Genomic DNA, 18570 nt, shown 5'->3' with positions numbered 1-18570 from the left:
ATAAAAAGTATGTTTTATTTGGCAGATAGTTAGATGTCACTTGAGACTGAGTCTCATGAGTAAGGTAGCTACTGGATGTAAATAATTAAAAAGGAGGCAAGATTTTTTTTTTTATTCCATGTGCATGGTCCTTGTAAACTGGTCCTGAAGCATTTTCTCAATACAGTTTTTGTAAAATTTTGAGAAATGTCTACATCATTCTTATCTCTGTGTGTAGCTTCTCAAGGTGACTTCTTGGAAGGGAACGAGGCTCATCTGGATGTATAAGATATCCAAGTTCTAATCTGCATATTTAAAAACACAGCCTCTTTATTCCAACATCTTATAATAGAGATATTGATTCCACAAGAGAAACTAGACCCATGTGTAAAATGCCTCTGTGACAGAGAAGAGCTCATCAAATTATTCAGAGATTTTTTTCTCAGAAATATTGAGATATAAAAAGATTTCTTTGAAGACACTTTTTAATGACATTTATATTTGACTAAAAGCCTCACATAAGAACTATTTCATTTACCACTAGGCACTAGATGAACCAGCCAAGACTGAAAGTGTCTCCAAGGACAACACAGTAGACCTACCTCTGGAGGTAATGACTTTGTATTACCCCTGCATTTGAAGTGCAATCCCGAAACTCTCTGCTAACTCAGTGCCTGGTTTCAATTCTTCCAGTTTTGTTCCCCTGCACAGCTCAGGCAGCAAACTGAAGAGCTCTGTGCTACCATTGATAAGGTCTTACAGGATTCCTTGTCTATGGTAATGCCTTAGACTAGAATGTGCAATTCAAACATTTGCTTTGCTCTGTTCATTTGCCTCTATTTCAGTGTGATGTATCACAACCTTGTCCTCTTTATTTTCCAGCATTCTTCTGATTCTCCTTCAGGTTCCCTACAGACATTGTTGGGTTCTAACACTATCAAAGTATGTATTCATTTAATGTAATTTACTGAATCATAAGAGTTTCTATATCAGTGATTTTTAAGCTGCAGGTCAAAGTCCAGTAGAGAATTGGGAAATTAATTTAATAGATGGCAACTAGCTTTTTGTTGTTGTTGTTATTGTTAGCAAACTGCATTTAAAAAATAGAACACTAGAAATGTAAAATATCAGATTCTTTTTCAGGTTGTGTAGATAGTATTAAATTTTATTTCAATTTGTTTACGTATACATATATAGGTATATTTGTACAGGGTTGTAGAGTAAGATCTGTTTCTAACCATGGGACAACTTCAAAACACTTTGAAAGCCAACATAATGGGCTATATTATATGTTGGCATTTTTAAAAGCTATATGTACAATTTGTTAACTAGTCTTCTCTCAAACCATGTCTCTAGAGCTTACATAATTCTCAGCCACTTAGAGTTGTAGAAGTAGAAAATGAAGTAGACTAAAGTAGTATTAGCCTAGGAGCTTAACACAGGTATTATTGCTAGAATATTATTTCCTTTGGTTGATGGAATCTACTTCACTGACTCAGAGGGACAGAAGGTTGGATATTTGAGATTGTTAGAGTACTACTAAACAATTAATTTTATATTTACATAATTAAATATTTCCTTCTTATAATGTAGCTATTTTCATTTGTTGGAACAAAATACTACATTTTTCCAATTTTTTTGAGAGCTTAATACAGACCTACTCATCCAAATTTCAAAATGGGTTGTGTTTTTTTCTTTATTGATAATGGTTAGTTTGGTTTTTTTTTTGTCAGCCTTATGTTCTCTCTTGGAATTGGTATACTTTGTATATGTTCCTTTTAAAAATTGGATACCGTGTGTATAAACTAGATTTTAAATGTAAAGATTGCTTATAATTAGAAGAGTAGGCCTAACTATTGATTGGGATATTATAGACAAATAGCCATTAATAAAAATGCAGAAACCCAGTAACCACAAATTATCAGTATGAAGAAATTCTATTTTATCAGAGAGGACCTACAAATGAATAATTGTAGTTTCTGTGTTTATTATTTATTTAGTTGTATATATTTTGTCTTTTAATCTAAAAATATAAAACTTTGTTTAAATACTATGTAAATTTTAAAATATAATTTTAATCTTATTTCTAAACATATGAATATATCCTATATTATATTAACTATAATATGATTAGAACTTTAAAAAGTATAATGTGAATAACTATCTTTATTACTGATTTATTTTAACTATTGAATGCTTATAATGTTTAAAAATTTTGTCATGGTTACTAAGGCAGTTATGTCATTCAATGAATATTTATTAAGTACCTACTATGGGCCTGGCCCTGTGAAGCATTAGGGAGATAATGATAAACAAAACAGAGTTACCTGGGTGGGGAGGCATACTTTTATGTGGTAATCAGAAAGTAGAATTCAAGCTGAGATCAAAGATGGAAAGAAGCCAACCATGGAAAGATCATGAACAGCTTTCAGGTAGAGAGCTAGGCATTTCCTGAGTCAGAAAAGCGTTTAATGTGTATGAAGATGAAGACAAGTGTGGTTGAAGCATAGTGAGCCAGGGGTGAACTGTGTAAAATGAGGTTGAGAAAGTGGACTAGAAAGACAGTGAAGATACTTCTAGGCCATGACATCAAGTTTGGGTTCCAAGAAAAATGAGAAGACATAAAAATGTGGGGGAAATTTTTATGATACCATTGAAAAAGATCACAACAGCTGCTGCAAGGAGGCTACCGAGGTCAGAGAGGCAGTTGATGAAGTTGGCTTACCTGGGTTGGGTTCAGAGCTAGAGAGCAGTGTGATGGTATGAGAGAGATTTTTCAGACTTGCTGCAGGTATGGATGTGAGTGTGAAGGAGAGAAGAATCATGGGTGAGCTCCAGGTCTCTTCCTGGAGCACAGAAGACTGTGAAGGGGGCAGAGTGTGGGAGAGGAAAGAGAGCTCATGTTCGTTTTGGATAGGACGACTTTGCAGTGTGCCTTACAGAGGACTTAAACATAGGCACGTGGAGGTAGTAGAAGAGATCTCTGGGATGGCCAACACATGAGTGTGGGGAGCGCCCTGTACAGAGCTCCAGGGAACAAAACATCTCAAGTCCAATAAAGGAGGTGGAGCGGAAGCCTGCAAAGGAGGAGAGAAATCCATCACAAAAAATCAGAGCAGTCTGGTGTTATGGAAGCTATAAGAAAAGAGTATTAAGGGGGATATAGTTGTGGGGATTGCTGCCAAGAGGAAGAGAAAGATAGGGCTAGAGGACTGTTCATTCGATTTGACATCTATTTTGGAACTATATTGCTGTTTCTTATGTGTTGGTGTTCATTCTTTTTTATTTTTAATAACCTTTACTAGCATTTATAATCCTTTTGAACCTAAGGTTGTGTTTTTAGTGTAGTACGAAAATAGTGGCCTTATATAGGTAATATATATGTAATTTTTAATTCATGTTTTATTAATTTTTTATCAGTTTATTATTACATTTAAAAATCAATTTCTATTAGTTTATTTTTTTCTTTATGTACCCTGTTGTTTTTTTCTTTACAACAACATTGCTGGATATCACATTTATTTTCAATCTGAGATTTTCTTTATCTGGGACCTTAAGTCTTTTATAATTATTGTAATTCTTACTGGTTAATACTAATGTCTGTGATCTTATTTTATATTTTCTGCTTAAAATGTTTTCTTCATCTTTTCTGCTTTCTTTTGGATATTTTGACATTTACTAATTTGAAACTTTTGAAAATTTTACTTTATATTTTTGTTTTTGTAGTTACATATAATTTATTAAAGACAATAATTATGTTTATTTTCCTATCATTTTTAAAGCTTAAAAATATTTTCTGCCAAATTAGATAAATACTATAGCTCTTTTACTTTTATATGTTTTGTTACGCATTTAGGCATGTATAATTTGTTAGTATTTTTAAAAAATATATTTTACTGATTATGCCATTACAGTTGTCCTGTTTTCCCCCTTCACTTCCCTCCACCCTGCAGACCCTCTCCCACCCACATTCCCCCACTTTAGTTCAAGTCCATGTGTCATACTTATAAGTTCTTTAGCTTCTACACTTCCCATATCATTCTTGCCCTCTCCCGTCTATTTTTTATCTACCATCTATGCTACTTATTCTCTGTACCTTTTTCCCCTTTCTCTTCCTCCCACTCCCCTGTTGTTAAGCCTCCATGTGATCTCCATTTCTGTGGTTCTGTTCCTATTCTAGTTGTTTGCTTAGTTTGTTTTCGTTTTAGGTGTGGTTCTTAATAACTGAGTTTGCTGTCCTTTTGCTGTTCATATTTTCTATCTTCTTTTTCTTAGATAAGTCCCTTTAACATTTCATATAATAAGGGCTTGGTGATGATAAACTCCTTTAACTTGACCTTATCTGAGAAGCACTTTATCTGCCCTTCCATTCTAAATGAAAGCTTTGCTGAATAGAGCAATCTTGGATGTAGGTCTTTGCCTTTCATAAGTTGGAATATTTCTTTCCAGCCCCTTCTTGTTAATATTTTTGACTTTTATAGCTGAATTATTATGATTATATTTTTACATAACTCTATTTAGATAGTTTACCTAGATCTTATTTCTCATAAATTCATATCTTTCTCTTTTTTCTTGTTGGAATCTTACTGAATATTTTATTTAACATCTGATTGTGTTGATTCAATGGCCTTTGTCCCTAAAAATATATTTTTTGCCCTTTCATTTAAATTATAGTTTCACTGGACATAAAATTATAGATCTTTTCTCTTCAACACTTTCTACCCCAGGTTCTTAACCCTCAGGTACTTCCTTGTGAAGCATTTTGTTAGCATGATATTTACTTTTCTGCTACAGAGTAATCATTTAAAAAGTAGTACTGTATTCTTTCAGTATTTTATCTTTATCTCTAATGTGACTAATAGTATGTACTCTAGGAGTACATTTTATTTTGGTCTTATGTATCTGGATTGATGATCTCTTTGACCTTTCACTTGGAGTCTTTAATTTTTTTTTTCCTCTTAAATTCAGGATAACTTTTAGTGTCTTTTTTCACATGTTTCTTTCCTGCCAGGACATTTATAATACTGATGTTGACACTTTTGCTTCTGCATTACATATCTCTTAAGCTTTATATATATTTTTTCTATCTATTAATTTCTAATTCTTTCAAGAGGATTCCTTGATCTGATATTCCAGTTCAAGAATTTGTTCAGTGTCTATTTTGTTCTTTAATGCATATGTAAATTTTTCTTTTCAAGATTATATAGTTATTTTATTTCAAGCCAGGTTTATTGAGGTATAATTTACTTACTGTACAATTTACCCTTTTAGTGTATAGATTCTGACAAAGCATGCAGTTATGTAACCACCCTCACATCAAAACTGCAAAACACTTTTATTGAAGAGAAAAGTTCCCTCCTGCCCCTTTGTGGTATATCCCTCTCCCCAACTCAAGTGCTAGGCAACCACTGATCTCTGTCTCTATACTTTTGCCTTTTCAAATGCCATGTTAACAGAATTATACAGTATGCAGGCTCTTGAGTCTGGCATGTTATATTTAGTAAAAGGCAATTGAGTTGATTAAGTCATATTTTTCCATGTGACAATAGTTTATTTCTTTTTATTGCTAAGTAGCATTCCATTGTACGTTTGTACCGTACATTTACTATTCACCAGTTGATGGACAATTGGGTTATTTCTAATTTGAGTATATTACTAATAGAGCTACTAAGCGCACTTGTAAACCAGCCTTTGCATGTTCATATGCTTTCATTTCTTTGGGGTAAAGACTTACAAGGAAAATTGCTGGACCATTGTTTTTCTTTTACAGTATTTCCATTTTCAGGTGTCCTATTAGGTTTCCATGGAAACTCAAATTTATCTGGGTATAACAGCCATTTTGGCTGTATGTATGCCTGATTGCCTGATGCTTGTGGTGGACGATACTAAAGCCTCATTCCTAGGGTTCCCTAATTATGGAGTGTGTGTGTGTGTGTGTGTGCGTGTGCAGGAGGTGCATGTGTCTCAAAATATAGAAGCTGCCTAATATTGATGATTTATCACTTGCCACTTCCTCCCAGCCTCAGTGACACTGTCTCTTACCTTTGCTTCCCTGTGTCTCTGCTTATATATTCTATACCACTCTACTCCAGTGGTTGTCTCAGTTGTCATTCCCAAGAAAGAATCAGGAAAGGGATTCATGAGAAGCTGGCTAGTTGTCCAAACCTATGGTTAACTTTCCACACCTCTTCTGTCAGGTTGCCACTGAAGGACCACCTTGATACCATTGATTCTTCTTTTACCATTGCTAAATTTTACTTCCTTACACTGGTGATGAAAGTGTTATTAATGAGAAAGCACAAATGCTGGTCAAGATGGTGGCATAGGTAAACATGACTCACCTCCTTGCACAATTTTATGACTAAAATACGGAATAACTGTCACTCAGAACCGTGAGAAATCAAGTTGAATGGAGGTCTGACAACTATAAAATAAAAGAAATTACATCCATCCAGACTGGTAGGAGGGGTAGAGGTGTATAATGGGCTGTTTCCACATCCACATGTGGTGGATAAAAATTCAGGAGGGATATCTTGGGAGCAAGGAGTCCCAGCTCCACACCAGGCCCCCCGGTCAAGGGTTCCAGTGCCAGCAAGATAAGTTCCCATAATTTCTGGCTACACAGATGAGTGGGGATTAAGTAAGTGGAAGAAATTTCTGGAGTCCCAAGCAGTTCCTCTTAAAGAACCCCAATACAGACTTACTTAGACTCACTCCCTCCGAGCTCCAGCATTGAAGTGACAGCTTGAAAGGCAACAGTGTCATATAGATAAGAAACAAAGTGTCTGGCATCAAGGTGAGAGTTGGGGGACAGATTTAACCCAGACAGAAAGGTAGGCAGAAACCAATGTCCTTTTTCTGAGCCCACCCCGCACAGAGCCTGCAGGTTACTGTCATATTTGACACTTCATCAACCTGGCTAACACTGTTTACCCTGCCCAGAAAATCCCCTGAGACTCTGTCTCATCTAACTTATGGGCCCACCAAAGTGTTAACAGTGATTTTTTCACATGAATGGATGCTCTTGGCACGTGCTTCACAACTTCCTAATTCCTCTCAAACAAGCAACCACCAACCTCAGTGAGCCCCCAAACCTCTTGCTAAGTGTCCCAGGCATGGCACTAGTAGCACCCAGCCTAGATTCACAGCTTGGTTTCACCTGGAAATCTCCAAGCCCAACACAAGTAGTAGCCATCTCAGATGCTTTATAGTTCATGCAGAATGGTCTCTGGCAGAACACAGCTGGCGACTGACCTTGGCCTGCACCACCCAGGAAACATTAGAGCCTGTGCTCCCAGTACAGCTACAGACCGGGTTGAAGCATGACCACCCTGCCCAAGCACAGCTGATCCTTTATGGTGGGCAGAGGTTGGTGGTCAGTTGTCACAGCCAGTCCTTGTGGCTGACTGGCCTGATTAAATCACTCCCATTTACCTGCTAACAGCAATCAAGACTCAACTACAAGAGAAGGGTATACTCAGCCCACATGAAAGGTGTACTTTGAGTACCCATCTTGGGTGATAGGGGAGGCTATGTCACTAGACCCTACAGGACACCTACTACATTAGGTCACACTGCCAAGACAGAGTATAATAGCAGCTCTACCTAATACATAGAAATAAACACAGGGAGGCTGCCAAAATGAGGAGACAAAGAAATATGGCCCAAATAAAAGAACATATTATAACTCCAGGGGAAGAACTAAACAATATGGAGATAAGTAATGTATCACATGCAGAGTTCAAAACTGGTTATAAGGATGCTCAAGGAACTCAGGACCTCAACAACATAAAAAAGATTCAACCAGAAATCAATGATATACTAATCGAAATAGAAATCAATTTACAGTAGATTAGGTGAAACTGAGAATCAGATCAATAATTTGCTACTTAAGGAAGCAAAAAACAACCAATCAGAACAACAAGAACAAAAAAATTCCAAAAAATGAGGATAGCGTCAGCATCCTCTTCACGGACTTCAAGCACTGCAACATTTGCTTCATGGTGGGGGGGGCGCAGAAAGAAGAGGAAGAAGAAAAAGTTGCAAATATATTTTAAAAAAGGAATGAAAGAAAACTTCATTATTTTGGTGAAGGAAATAGTCATGCAATTCCAGGAAGCACAGTGAGTCCCAAACAAGATTTATGCAAAGAGGCCCGCTCCAAGACACATCATAATGAAAATGTCAAAGTTTACAGATAAAGAATCTTAAAAGCAGCAAGAGAAAAGCAGTTAATTACCTATGGTGGAGTTCTCACAGACTTTCAGCTAATTTCTCAAAAGGAACTTTCTAGGCTAGAAAGGATTGGCAAGAAATATTCAAAGTCATGAAAAGCAGGGCCCTATGGCCAAGATTGTTCTACCCAGCAAAGATATCATTTAGAATCAAAGGACATAAACAGCATCCCAGACAAAAATAAACTAAAGGAGTTCATCATCACCAATCCATTATTACATGAAATGTTAGAATGACTTATTTAAGAAAAATAAGATTAAAACTATGAACAAGAAGATGGCAATAAATACATGACCCATGTATTTATTCATGACCCATGGACATGAACAATGGTGGGTGGATTGTCTGCGGGAGTAGAGGGAGTGGGTGGAGAGGGACAAAGGGGGAAATGGGGACAAATGTAATAGCATAATCAATAAAATTTAATTAAAAATATAAAGTAAAATAAAATTTGAATAAAAGAAGAATAAGCACAGAGAGACCACATAAAACAACAAACACAGCTACTTTGGAATGTTGGATTGTGAAAGGGAGAAAAAATTGGGTCAGTAGTGGTCACGGAAGAATTTTTTGTCTGCTTTTTAAAGCTGAAAATGACAAGAGTAAGGGAGGTACTGTTTGTATAAAAGAAAGGGAGAGCCTGAAAAATGAAAGTCCTTTGAAAGGGCACAGAAACTAGAGCCTAATTTAAATTCGTAGCCTTTGATAAGAAACTGGAAATGTCATTAAACATTGTAATAGGACAGAAAATAGAGGAACTGTTAGGGACAGATGGGAGGATGTTAGTGGGCTGATGGTGGGAAAATGAAGAATTTTATAACTAGTATTTTTAGTTATATTATAGTACCTTTTAGTGAAAAAATTAAATTCTTAACTGAAATTAAAGAGGGACAGTATAGTGGGGAAGAATTTGAAAAAAATGCTGAATAAGTTTTATGTATTCTACTTTCATTTCTTCTTGCATTTTCCCTCTTAAAGTCCCTTCCATTCAGGCTTTAACCCTGCTCTGCTCTGCTGCCCAAACCATTTTCCAGAGTTTGCAGAAGTCTTCCCCATTGCTGCAAATCCATTTTGTAACTCATCTGAGCTGATATATCTGAGCCGATTGCTCCATCCTCTTCGGTATATATGCCTCTAAGTACCTTCCAGAAGACCATGCTATCTCAGTGCTTCTCCTCCCTCACTTGCCATTTTCATTTCTTAGTTTCTTTTGCTGTTTCATCCTCCCCTTCCCAAACTGTTGAATTTGGAGCGCTCTAGGCTCAGTGCTTGGACTTCTCGTTTCTCTCTCTATTCATTTCTTTGGTGTTCTCACCTTGTTTCCAATTTATATTTCTGGTCCAGTCTTCTCTCCCAAATTTCAGTCCCCTACTCTTCGTTTTAATTTAGATTCCTAATAACTGTCTTAGAAATGAAATCTAGATTTTCTCCTACAAAACCTATTCCACATGCTGCCTTCCCTTCTTCAGCAACAGGGGCACAGGTTTTTATTTATTCAAGGCCAGAAACATTGGTGTCAAGTTTTCTTCTTCTTTTTTCTCTTCCACATTTTTTATATTAGAAATTCCATTGCTATATATTCAAAATATATATAGAATAGTATTATTTCATACATTATGTACTACTGAGCCATCTTCAGGTTTTGCTGGATAGTACAATAGCCCCTATACCCTTGCCTTACAATAATTTATTCTGATCATATTATATAGAGCAATTCTTTTAAAGAATAAGTCAGATTCTGACCCTCCTCTGCTTCAAACCAGCAGTACCTACATATTTCCCTCAGAATGTAAGTGAGGGTCCTTACAAGACCTGGGAGGGCCGCAGAGATCCAGCCTCCTGACGCCACAGCATCTTCCCTGCAGCAACCCCCAAACACTCTGCTGCAGTGCTACTCACCTCCTTGCTGAGGCCTGAATGTGCCATTGCTCTGCCTCAGCATCTTTGATCTTTCTCAATCAACTCTACCACTTTCTGTCTTCTCTAGTTCCCTGTAATACATTGCAAGTTTAATTTTTACCTCAAACAATATGGTTATGTATGGTGGTTTGCAGTCTGGTTCTAAGAGAACAAATTTCTGGATTTTTTGTGCATATTTTTTTAGTATATTGTTGCTGCTCATTCTCCCATTTTCTTACCTTTTTGTTTTTCTGCATCTGATTGTGTATTGGGTATTCTACTTGAAAATTTATTTATAGAAATCATGTGAGACTCAGATGATATTATACTATAGAGAGTCTTATTTCTGCTTCCGTCAAACACCAGGAGCCCTAGCAAAAGAGAATTACTTTAATTTAATCTAAGGTTTTGAGTTTTTTTTCTAAACAATAATGTTTAGATGATTTGAGGCCAGGCTGAATTCCATATGAGATCTTCTGAATCGCCCTTACTACTAGACCTCAATCCGTTCTTGCCTCTGGAGACTCTGACTTTTATCTCTTTACGCCCCTGAGAGTGGGCAACATTTGGATCAGCTTCTCATGCTAGTCAACATTTGCAAATACCCCCAAGGCAAAAGCAGATCTCAAATGCCGGCCTCCTCTCTTCAGATTTCCATTCTCTCTTGATCTTGTTCCCAAATTCTTCACTCTTATTAGCTTATCAGTGTTTTAAATATAATGTTTTCCAATATTTTGCTCTATTTTGTTATTATCTATTAGGGCAGGACTGCTTTGAGTTCCTGAGCTACCATGCTCAGAGGTAGAAGTTCATACCAGAACTTTGCACGTGTCCATCTTGTTGGAATGCTTTGTATGTAGATACCCACCCAGACAATTTTCTCACCTCCTTCAAGTCTTTGCTCTAGTGCCACCTTCTGCAAACTGACAATCCTGTTTAAAATTGTAAGCACTGAGCGCTCTTGACTTTTACCCTGAGAGCTCTGGACTGTATATGTACATAGTGTCTGGCACAAATAGCACTCCTTTTTATTATAAAAACTTTTATTAAAAATTATAAACATGTAATTTTGTAACATAACAATACCACACTAAAGCACACCAGGCGACATTTTAGGTAAAATGTTCAAGTTAAAACTATAAATTATTATATCCACATTATTACCCTACCAATCACACTCAAGTGGCCTTACTTCTGCCAGACTCTGAATTTTTTTGCGTGTGTGGCAGGGACAGAAGCAAGGTTTACTTTGGAAGAACGTGCTTCCAAAGCAACGTTCCTAGCCTTCAACTTATTTCTACTCTTTTTTGTAATTAATTTTGCCACCTTCTAACATATGATTGAATTCACTGATTTAATATTGTATTGTTTATTTTAGCTCCTGCTGAAATGTAGGCTCCCAGGGGCAGGGCATCTTCGTCTCTTTTGTTCACTGATAAGTCTGAAGTGTACAGAACAGTTCCTGGCACACAGTAGATACCGAATACTTGTCATATAGATGATTGAATAAAATAGCCACTTCCTTTCAAAAAGTGGGAGAGTGAGGCTCTAAGAGAAAAATTGGGGACTTACCAGGGATTATTGAATGCTCACTTGAAGTTCGTTATCATTAACTTACAGTAAAATCAATTAGCTTGATTGAGAGAGTTTTTCAAGTAAAATTTTGCTTCTTGGGTATAAGTTCAGAGAAAATGGATAAGGTCCATTCAGATTGTGTGTGTGTTTGATGGGGTGGGTTCACGAGGTGAAAATGAAGCAAGAGAAATTAAGGTATAAAATGACTGAGAATGTGCAATATACATAAACCAAGAGGTAATAAAGCCCAAATGGAGCTAATAAGGGTCATTGATTTTGCAGTCTCAATGAGGCTGAGCCTGAAGAATTGTAACATTAGGGATATTTGAGAAATTAAGATGGTGGCTAGGAGGGAGAGTTCTGAGAGTAGAATGTTAGAAATTGAAATTTCAGAAGTTTACCATTCCCAAAGTATAGCAATGGTTCTGGAAATGAGTGATTGAAATGGAGTGGATGAGGGTACCTGTGGAGCTGAACAGCTTAAAGAATTGAGAGACAGAGACTTCTATGTAAGTTTTGAAGTAGCCAAAAATTATGTAAGGAACTATTATGATTCATGAATAAACATCATTCATAAATAAGAGAAAATTTACCAGGAAGCTGACACCTAACACTAATGAAAAGTAATAAAATGATATAGTTTAATAAAATTATGTAGTTTAATGAAATGATTTTCAAAGAAACAGGGAACTTTTTATAGAAAAAAAGGAGTAATGGTTAGAACGCTTAATAAGAAAAAATAGGTGAACACTTATCCCAGAATTTAAATCTTATTTTGTTGATTACTTCAGTATTATAATTATTTTTATTTTCATGCAGAAGCCTACAACTCTCCCAAGAGCAGCTGGCCGAGAAACCAAATATGTAAGTCCCTTCATAATTATAGATACTGCTTTTTTAATGGGTGCATGTGCATGCTTGGAAGGCAACTCATTTATAGTCATTTAAATTGAATTAGTTGAGTTTTTTCATAAGTGGAGAGGGTTAAGATGGTATGATCAACCTAGATGTGGAAAATCAGATTATGTCAGGTAGGTTTATTGTAATAAATTCCTTCTTAGGTGAGGTCTGATTTGATTAATTTCGCTAAGTAAAGCAGAACTTCAACACCTGCTTTCTGTCTTTCTAATTATCAAAGCTTAGGTGACATTCTCATTTCTTAATGGTTTATTGTGGTTATTATACAATAGTCAACTCATATACTTGAAACAATGATCTGCCCATTTCTAATAGGATTGTCAGTTTAGTTGCTTTTGACTAATTCGTTGCTTTCTTGCACTTAAATTATTAGCATCTAAGCCAATGTTCACTTATGAGCAAAAATAGATTAATAATAAATGTGTAAATGCACAGTCGTACACGTGATTCAATTAATTATTTAGAGTTGGTTCTGAGTGTCCTAGACACATGCACCAGGCTTCACCCTAATAATCTCTCATGGCCACTTTCTGCTTCTGTTCAAGCATACCAAGAGGGACACAACAAACCTGGAATTTATTTATTTAAAAATTGCATATTTATTTTTATATGTTTAAATTTCAGTCACCTTCAAAGTACTCTCCATTTGATGCAATGTACCTATCGAGACATTTTCTCCACTGCTCCAAACGGTTTCTAAAGTCATCAATTTTGATGCCTTTTGATGCTTCTGCTGTGTTTTGTTTCATCTCTTCCATATCTGCAAAAACATTTCCCTTTGAGGACTTTTTTCATTGGAGAAACAAAAAGAAGTCACTTGGGGTGGGATGAGGTGAATTGAGAGGGTGGGGAATGGTCACGCTGTTTCTGGTCGAAAAGTGCTGAGCACTCAGCATGGAGTGGTCAGGTGTGCTCATCAGTTGCCCACCATGAAATGAGCAAACACATTGAATCTTCAAAAAAATTCACTGAAGTCAAACACAGCCTCTCAAAACACTACCAGCTGGTACACTGATACAGATGGGTTCCTAGAACACTCATCTGGAGGGGGAAGCCTGTATTACAAGGGGCCCACCCTCCAGAGGATAATTCCATTTTGAGGGAACCCCCCTTGTATTACAGTAGAAACAAGATTGTTTCCTAACAAGTCTTTAGTTTAATACAAACTATTAAACTATTTATTTTATTATAATTATATTTTCTAATATGTATTTTCATCATTATCATCATCATGAGTAAATAGTTATTCAGTTTACATATTGTAACCTATGTTTTTGGAATGATAAATTTCTACCTTCATTTGGATCTCTGTAGGGTGAATAATAAACTGGGTGAAATTACTGAGTTTGATCATATTCAGGAAGTGACATTCAGACAATATGTATAGGAACAGCACTTAGAGCATTTCTAGAAGTTTGCACTGTTAATTTTTGTCATTATTAGAAACCATTTGGAATAATATTTAAAAGACTGGAGGCATCTAGTGGGCTATACTCAAGTCTGCATCAGAGTATTGCTGCTTGGTCACTGTCTAACCCCAGAAAATCCCTTAATGTCATGCCTTAGTTTTTTCATGTATAATATAGGGATAGTAATAACCTTACTTGGTTAATGTAAGGCTTAGGTTGGTTAATACATGAAAGCCCTTAATGTCATTCTGACACACAGGAATCACTTAATAAATAACAGTTCTTCTTTTTCTTCTTTTCTCCCTCTTGCTTTCCCTTCATCCTTGTGCCCTCCCTTCTTTCCCTCCCACCTACCTTGAAAAGACTAGAAGCACCATGATTTATCTGAGTTCCTTCATTCTTCAGTTGGGTACAAGAAAAAAAATATCCTAAACATGTTTCTATACTTTGTGTGTCTAATATATTCTATAAGATCGAGACCCAGGAAACAGTAGCTAGGATTTTTTGCTCCCTCATCTTTCTTGTTTACTCCTACTTTTTATCAAAGTACCTCTTATTTAGTCTGATTTACAATAAGGTACAGAGAGCCAATGTCTCCTTCTAGCTCTCCCTGGTGGTGGTTAGTTTGATAGGAATTGGAATGAGTCTGGAGGGGCTGCTTCAATCCCCATAGTCGGTGGTTATTTGAAATTGTCCTTCAGTTAGTTACCAGACTTAAAGTTGGATAACATTTGCTCAAACTTTATGAGGGCACTTGAGTCGCTTGAAGTTTACACTGAATCATCAAATAAATTTAGTATAAACTAGAAAAATGCAAACTCTGATTCAGATAAGGTTCTTGACTTTGATTAAATTTGTTTTTTTCAGTGAGAATCTTTGCTTGTACTTCCTCTCCCAATCTGACATTTGAATTGTTGTTTGTGATACCTCAAATACTTTCTTATAGACACCAGAGGTGGCTAGAGATCTGGTCAAAGTTAAAACAAACTTATAAAGTTGCTAGTTTTCAGTGTATTGGTATGTCCTTTGGATTTTTAAACTTACTGAGATAATTATAAATGGTTCAATTAAATAATGAGAAATTGTATGACCAATTCCTAATTATGGGGCCTTTGGTGAAAGGCTGACTTTTCTCCATTTAAAAAAAAGGGCAAGAAAACCAATGGAAAACAATTAGTTTCCTTTTCTTATGCTTTATTGTACATATTTTACATGTCCCATAGTGTTTTATAGGATGACCCAAAAGCAGCAAAAGTACCATCAAGTCAGAATAATTAAAGTTAAGGTTATCTTCAATTCATGGTGTACTTGAGTTGCAGGTTATTTTAAAGTACAGTTGACCTCTAATTTGTGACTAAAATCAACCAGTTCTGTGAGCATCCTGATCACCAGTGTTTTGAACTGTGCATCTGAAAGTTTGGCTATTTCTTCGTCGCTTAGATTTATTGGCTCTGAGGCTCTGAGTTGTTCTTGAGCCATGTTTTGGTCTGTTCATGCCTGTTATGTATGAGGAGAGGAGCCTCAGGTGTTCACCAGGGCGGGGCCACCCAGGTCACTGGTTTGTGACACTGTATGTGGGGGCAGGGTCAGAGAGGGACAATGGTGGTTCCCTCTGCCACATCCTGCCACTGCAGCCTGAGAGGTCCATCTCGCTGCTTGCTCCTTCACCGGTTTATCTGTGCGCGAATGTGTAACCCTGGAATGTGTCAACCCTCAGTGGGTCTGCCCACTACTCCACACCTGGGATCTGCATATGAAGGTTAACTAATTGAAATGAAGGGAAATGCACAGGAAACCAATAGTAATGGAAAGGAAACTGGGACTCAAATCAAAGGAGTGGACCGGAAGGAAGAAAAAAATGACCAAACAGAAAAGGATGAAGAAACAAGAATTCAAAAAAAATGAGGAGAGGCTTAGGAACCTTCAGGACATCTTTAAACATTCCAACATCCGAATTATAGGGGTACCAGAAGGGGAAGAGGAACAGCCACCAATGGAAACCTTATTTGAACAAATAATAAAGGAGAACTTCCCCAGTCTGACAAAGGCAATAGACTTCCAGGAAATCCAGGAAGCTCAGAGAGTCCCAAAGAAGTTGGACCCAAGAAGGAACACACCAAGGCATATCATAATTATATTAGCCAAGATTAAAATGAAGCAGAGAATCCTAGAAGCAGCAAGAGATAAAGGGACAGTCACCTACAAAGGAGTTCCCATCAGACTGTCAGCAGATTTCTCAAAAGAGACCTTCCAGGCAAGAAGGGGCTGGAAAGAGGTATTCCAAGTCATGAAATCCAAAGACCTACATCCAAGATTGTTCTATCCAGCAAGGCTTTCATTTAGAATGGAAGGGCAGATAAAGTGCTTCTCAGATAAGATCAAATTCAAGGAGTTCATCATCACCAAGCCCTTATTATATGAAATATTAAAAGGACTTATCTAAGAAAAAGAAGATTAAAAAAATGAACAGTGAAAGGACAGCAAACTCAGTTATTAAGAACCACTCCTAAAACAAAAGCAAACTAAGAGGACAGCTAGATCAGGAGCAGAACCATAGAAATGAAGATCACATGGAGGGTTAGCAATAGGGGAGTGGGAGAAGGAGAAGGAGGGAGAAGGTACAGAAAATAAGTAGCATAGAAGGTAGGAAGAAAATAGAGAGGGGGAGGGCAAGAATAGTAGGGGAAATATAGAATCCAAAGAACTTGTGACACATGGACATGAACTAAAGGGGGGGGAATGGGGGAAGGGGGTGTGCAGGGTGGAGGGGAATGAAGGGGGAATAGAACAACTGTAATGGCATAATCAATAAAATATATTAAAAAAATAAAGTACAGTTGACCCTTGAATAATGCAGGTTTGAACTGCATAGGTCTACTTATATTTCCATAAATGATATGTTTTTTCTCTTCCTTATGATTTTCTTATAACACTTTCTTTAGTTTATTTTATTGTAAGACTATAGTACGTAATACATACAATACATCAAATGATATTAATTGGCTCTTTTTAAATTTTATTTTAAAATTATTTTCAATTGCTCTTTAACTTATCTGTAAAGCTTCACATCAATTACAGTAGATCCTTAGTAACTAAGTTTGAGAAGAGTCAAAAGTTATATGTGGATTTTTGACTGTGTAGGGGGTTGGCACTCCTAATTCCTGCATTGTTCAAGGGCCAACTGTGATTTAATTTAGGTTCTCTTAAGAGTAATAAAATTTAAACTAGGTTCATGACATGTAGAGTGATCTCCACTGGTCACCTGTAGAACCAATTATATGGATTTGTCAGCAATATTTCACTGGATTGTTTTTAACAGATGTTAAATTCAACAATAATAATAATAACTGTCATTTTAAGGTCTCACCTTTTCATTGGGGTTTAACCATCTCATTTAACCTCACACTAATCTCATGAGGGGGATATTGTGATTACAACGTCTCCATTCTACAGAGGAAATAACCAAGTGTCAGAACTCACAGTAGGGAAAAACCAGCCAAGGCCTTCCACATGTTGAAGCCATTAATATTAATATTTGTGTAAATCTACAGAAGCTTGGAATAGTTTGCCTTCCTTAAATAGTTTACCCATAAGTATTTATTCTTTGGGTCTAACTTATTTCTTTATGTCCAATTACCTTCAGTCTAACTCTGAATAAATAAGTTTGTATTTGGTAATATAGGATGATAATGTTTTACTATATTGCTAGAGTTTTAAATCACTTGCTTATATGTAAATTAACTCATAATTTATCAGATAATTTATGAGTGATTATTTCTGATGACATTCATGTTTTAAAGAGTTTCCCTCTATGTAAGGGTATAAATTTTATATTTAAATTTCTATTTCATTCTGTTTTAACTGTATTGTATTTGTAGGTGGATATCATTTTTTTCTTTGCATTACACTTATCTTTGTAACTGTGTATTATTTTTTATTAACTACTACCAGTTTAAATTCACTTCATTTGTGAAATTCAAAACCATTGTATACTCTTAATAAAGAGAAATCTCAAAAAATAGGGCAAATATATGGACCTATTACTAATTTGTCAAAGAACCCTTGGTTGGAATCACATTCTGTTGATTACAACTTATATTATAAACTGTATACAGTTCACAGGTTACTTTTAAATTCCAGAGAAATAACAGAGACAGACTTATTGAATATTATATAGAGTACAGGTAGCATCTCATTTTAATGAGCTTGAGGGACAGAAAAATATCATTACAATTGCCTACATGCTGCTTTCAAAATGTCACAAAATATTAAAAAGTGTGAAACTTTATGAAAAAATTCTTCACTATATATAAATATAAAGGTCACTGTCTCCAATGTAGCCAGCTTACAAACTCCCCTTGTTGCTATGCTTGCAAATGTTGCTGGGCTGTAGTGTTACAGAGGTGATGTGCAATAACGTAGTCAGAGATCTCAGGCTAAGAGATGACTTAAGTCCAGACCTAGGTTCAAATACACTTCGGTCGGATGTAACCAGGGATTTGATGAGTTACAGGAATAGTAGTGAACAATTTAAGCAAGAAATTCCACTCTACTG

The 18570-nt window shown here is 36.2% G+C and overlaps 1 protein-coding gene across 2 annotated transcripts in view; it reads left to right on the top strand.

The window, feature by feature from the left end:
- MLIP (muscular LMNA interacting protein) overlaps positions 1 to 18570 on the top strand; it is a 260956-nt gene that overhangs the window by 169801 nt on the left and 72585 nt on the right. For both annotated transcript variants that reach the window (XM_053668359.1, XM_053668358.1), the window contains 4 exons: positions 524 to 589; positions 673 to 756; positions 862 to 921; positions 12508 to 12552. In XM_053668359.1, coding sequence (XP_053524334.1) covers positions 524 to 589; positions 673 to 756; positions 862 to 921; positions 12508 to 12552 — 255 coding nt within the window. The remainder of the gene's footprint in view (positions 1 to 523; positions 590 to 672; positions 757 to 861; positions 922 to 12507; positions 12553 to 18570) is intronic.

Source organism: Artibeus jamaicensis, unplaced genomic scaffold (genome assembly GCF_021234435.1).
Source record: "Artibeus jamaicensis isolate MK-2021 breed Jamaican fruit bat unplaced genomic scaffold, CSHL_Jam_final contig_484, whole genome shotgun sequence".
NCBI lineage: Eukaryota > Metazoa > Chordata > Mammalia > Chiroptera > Phyllostomidae > Artibeus > Artibeus jamaicensis.
This window is presented reverse-complemented; position numbering and strand designations above follow the sequence as displayed.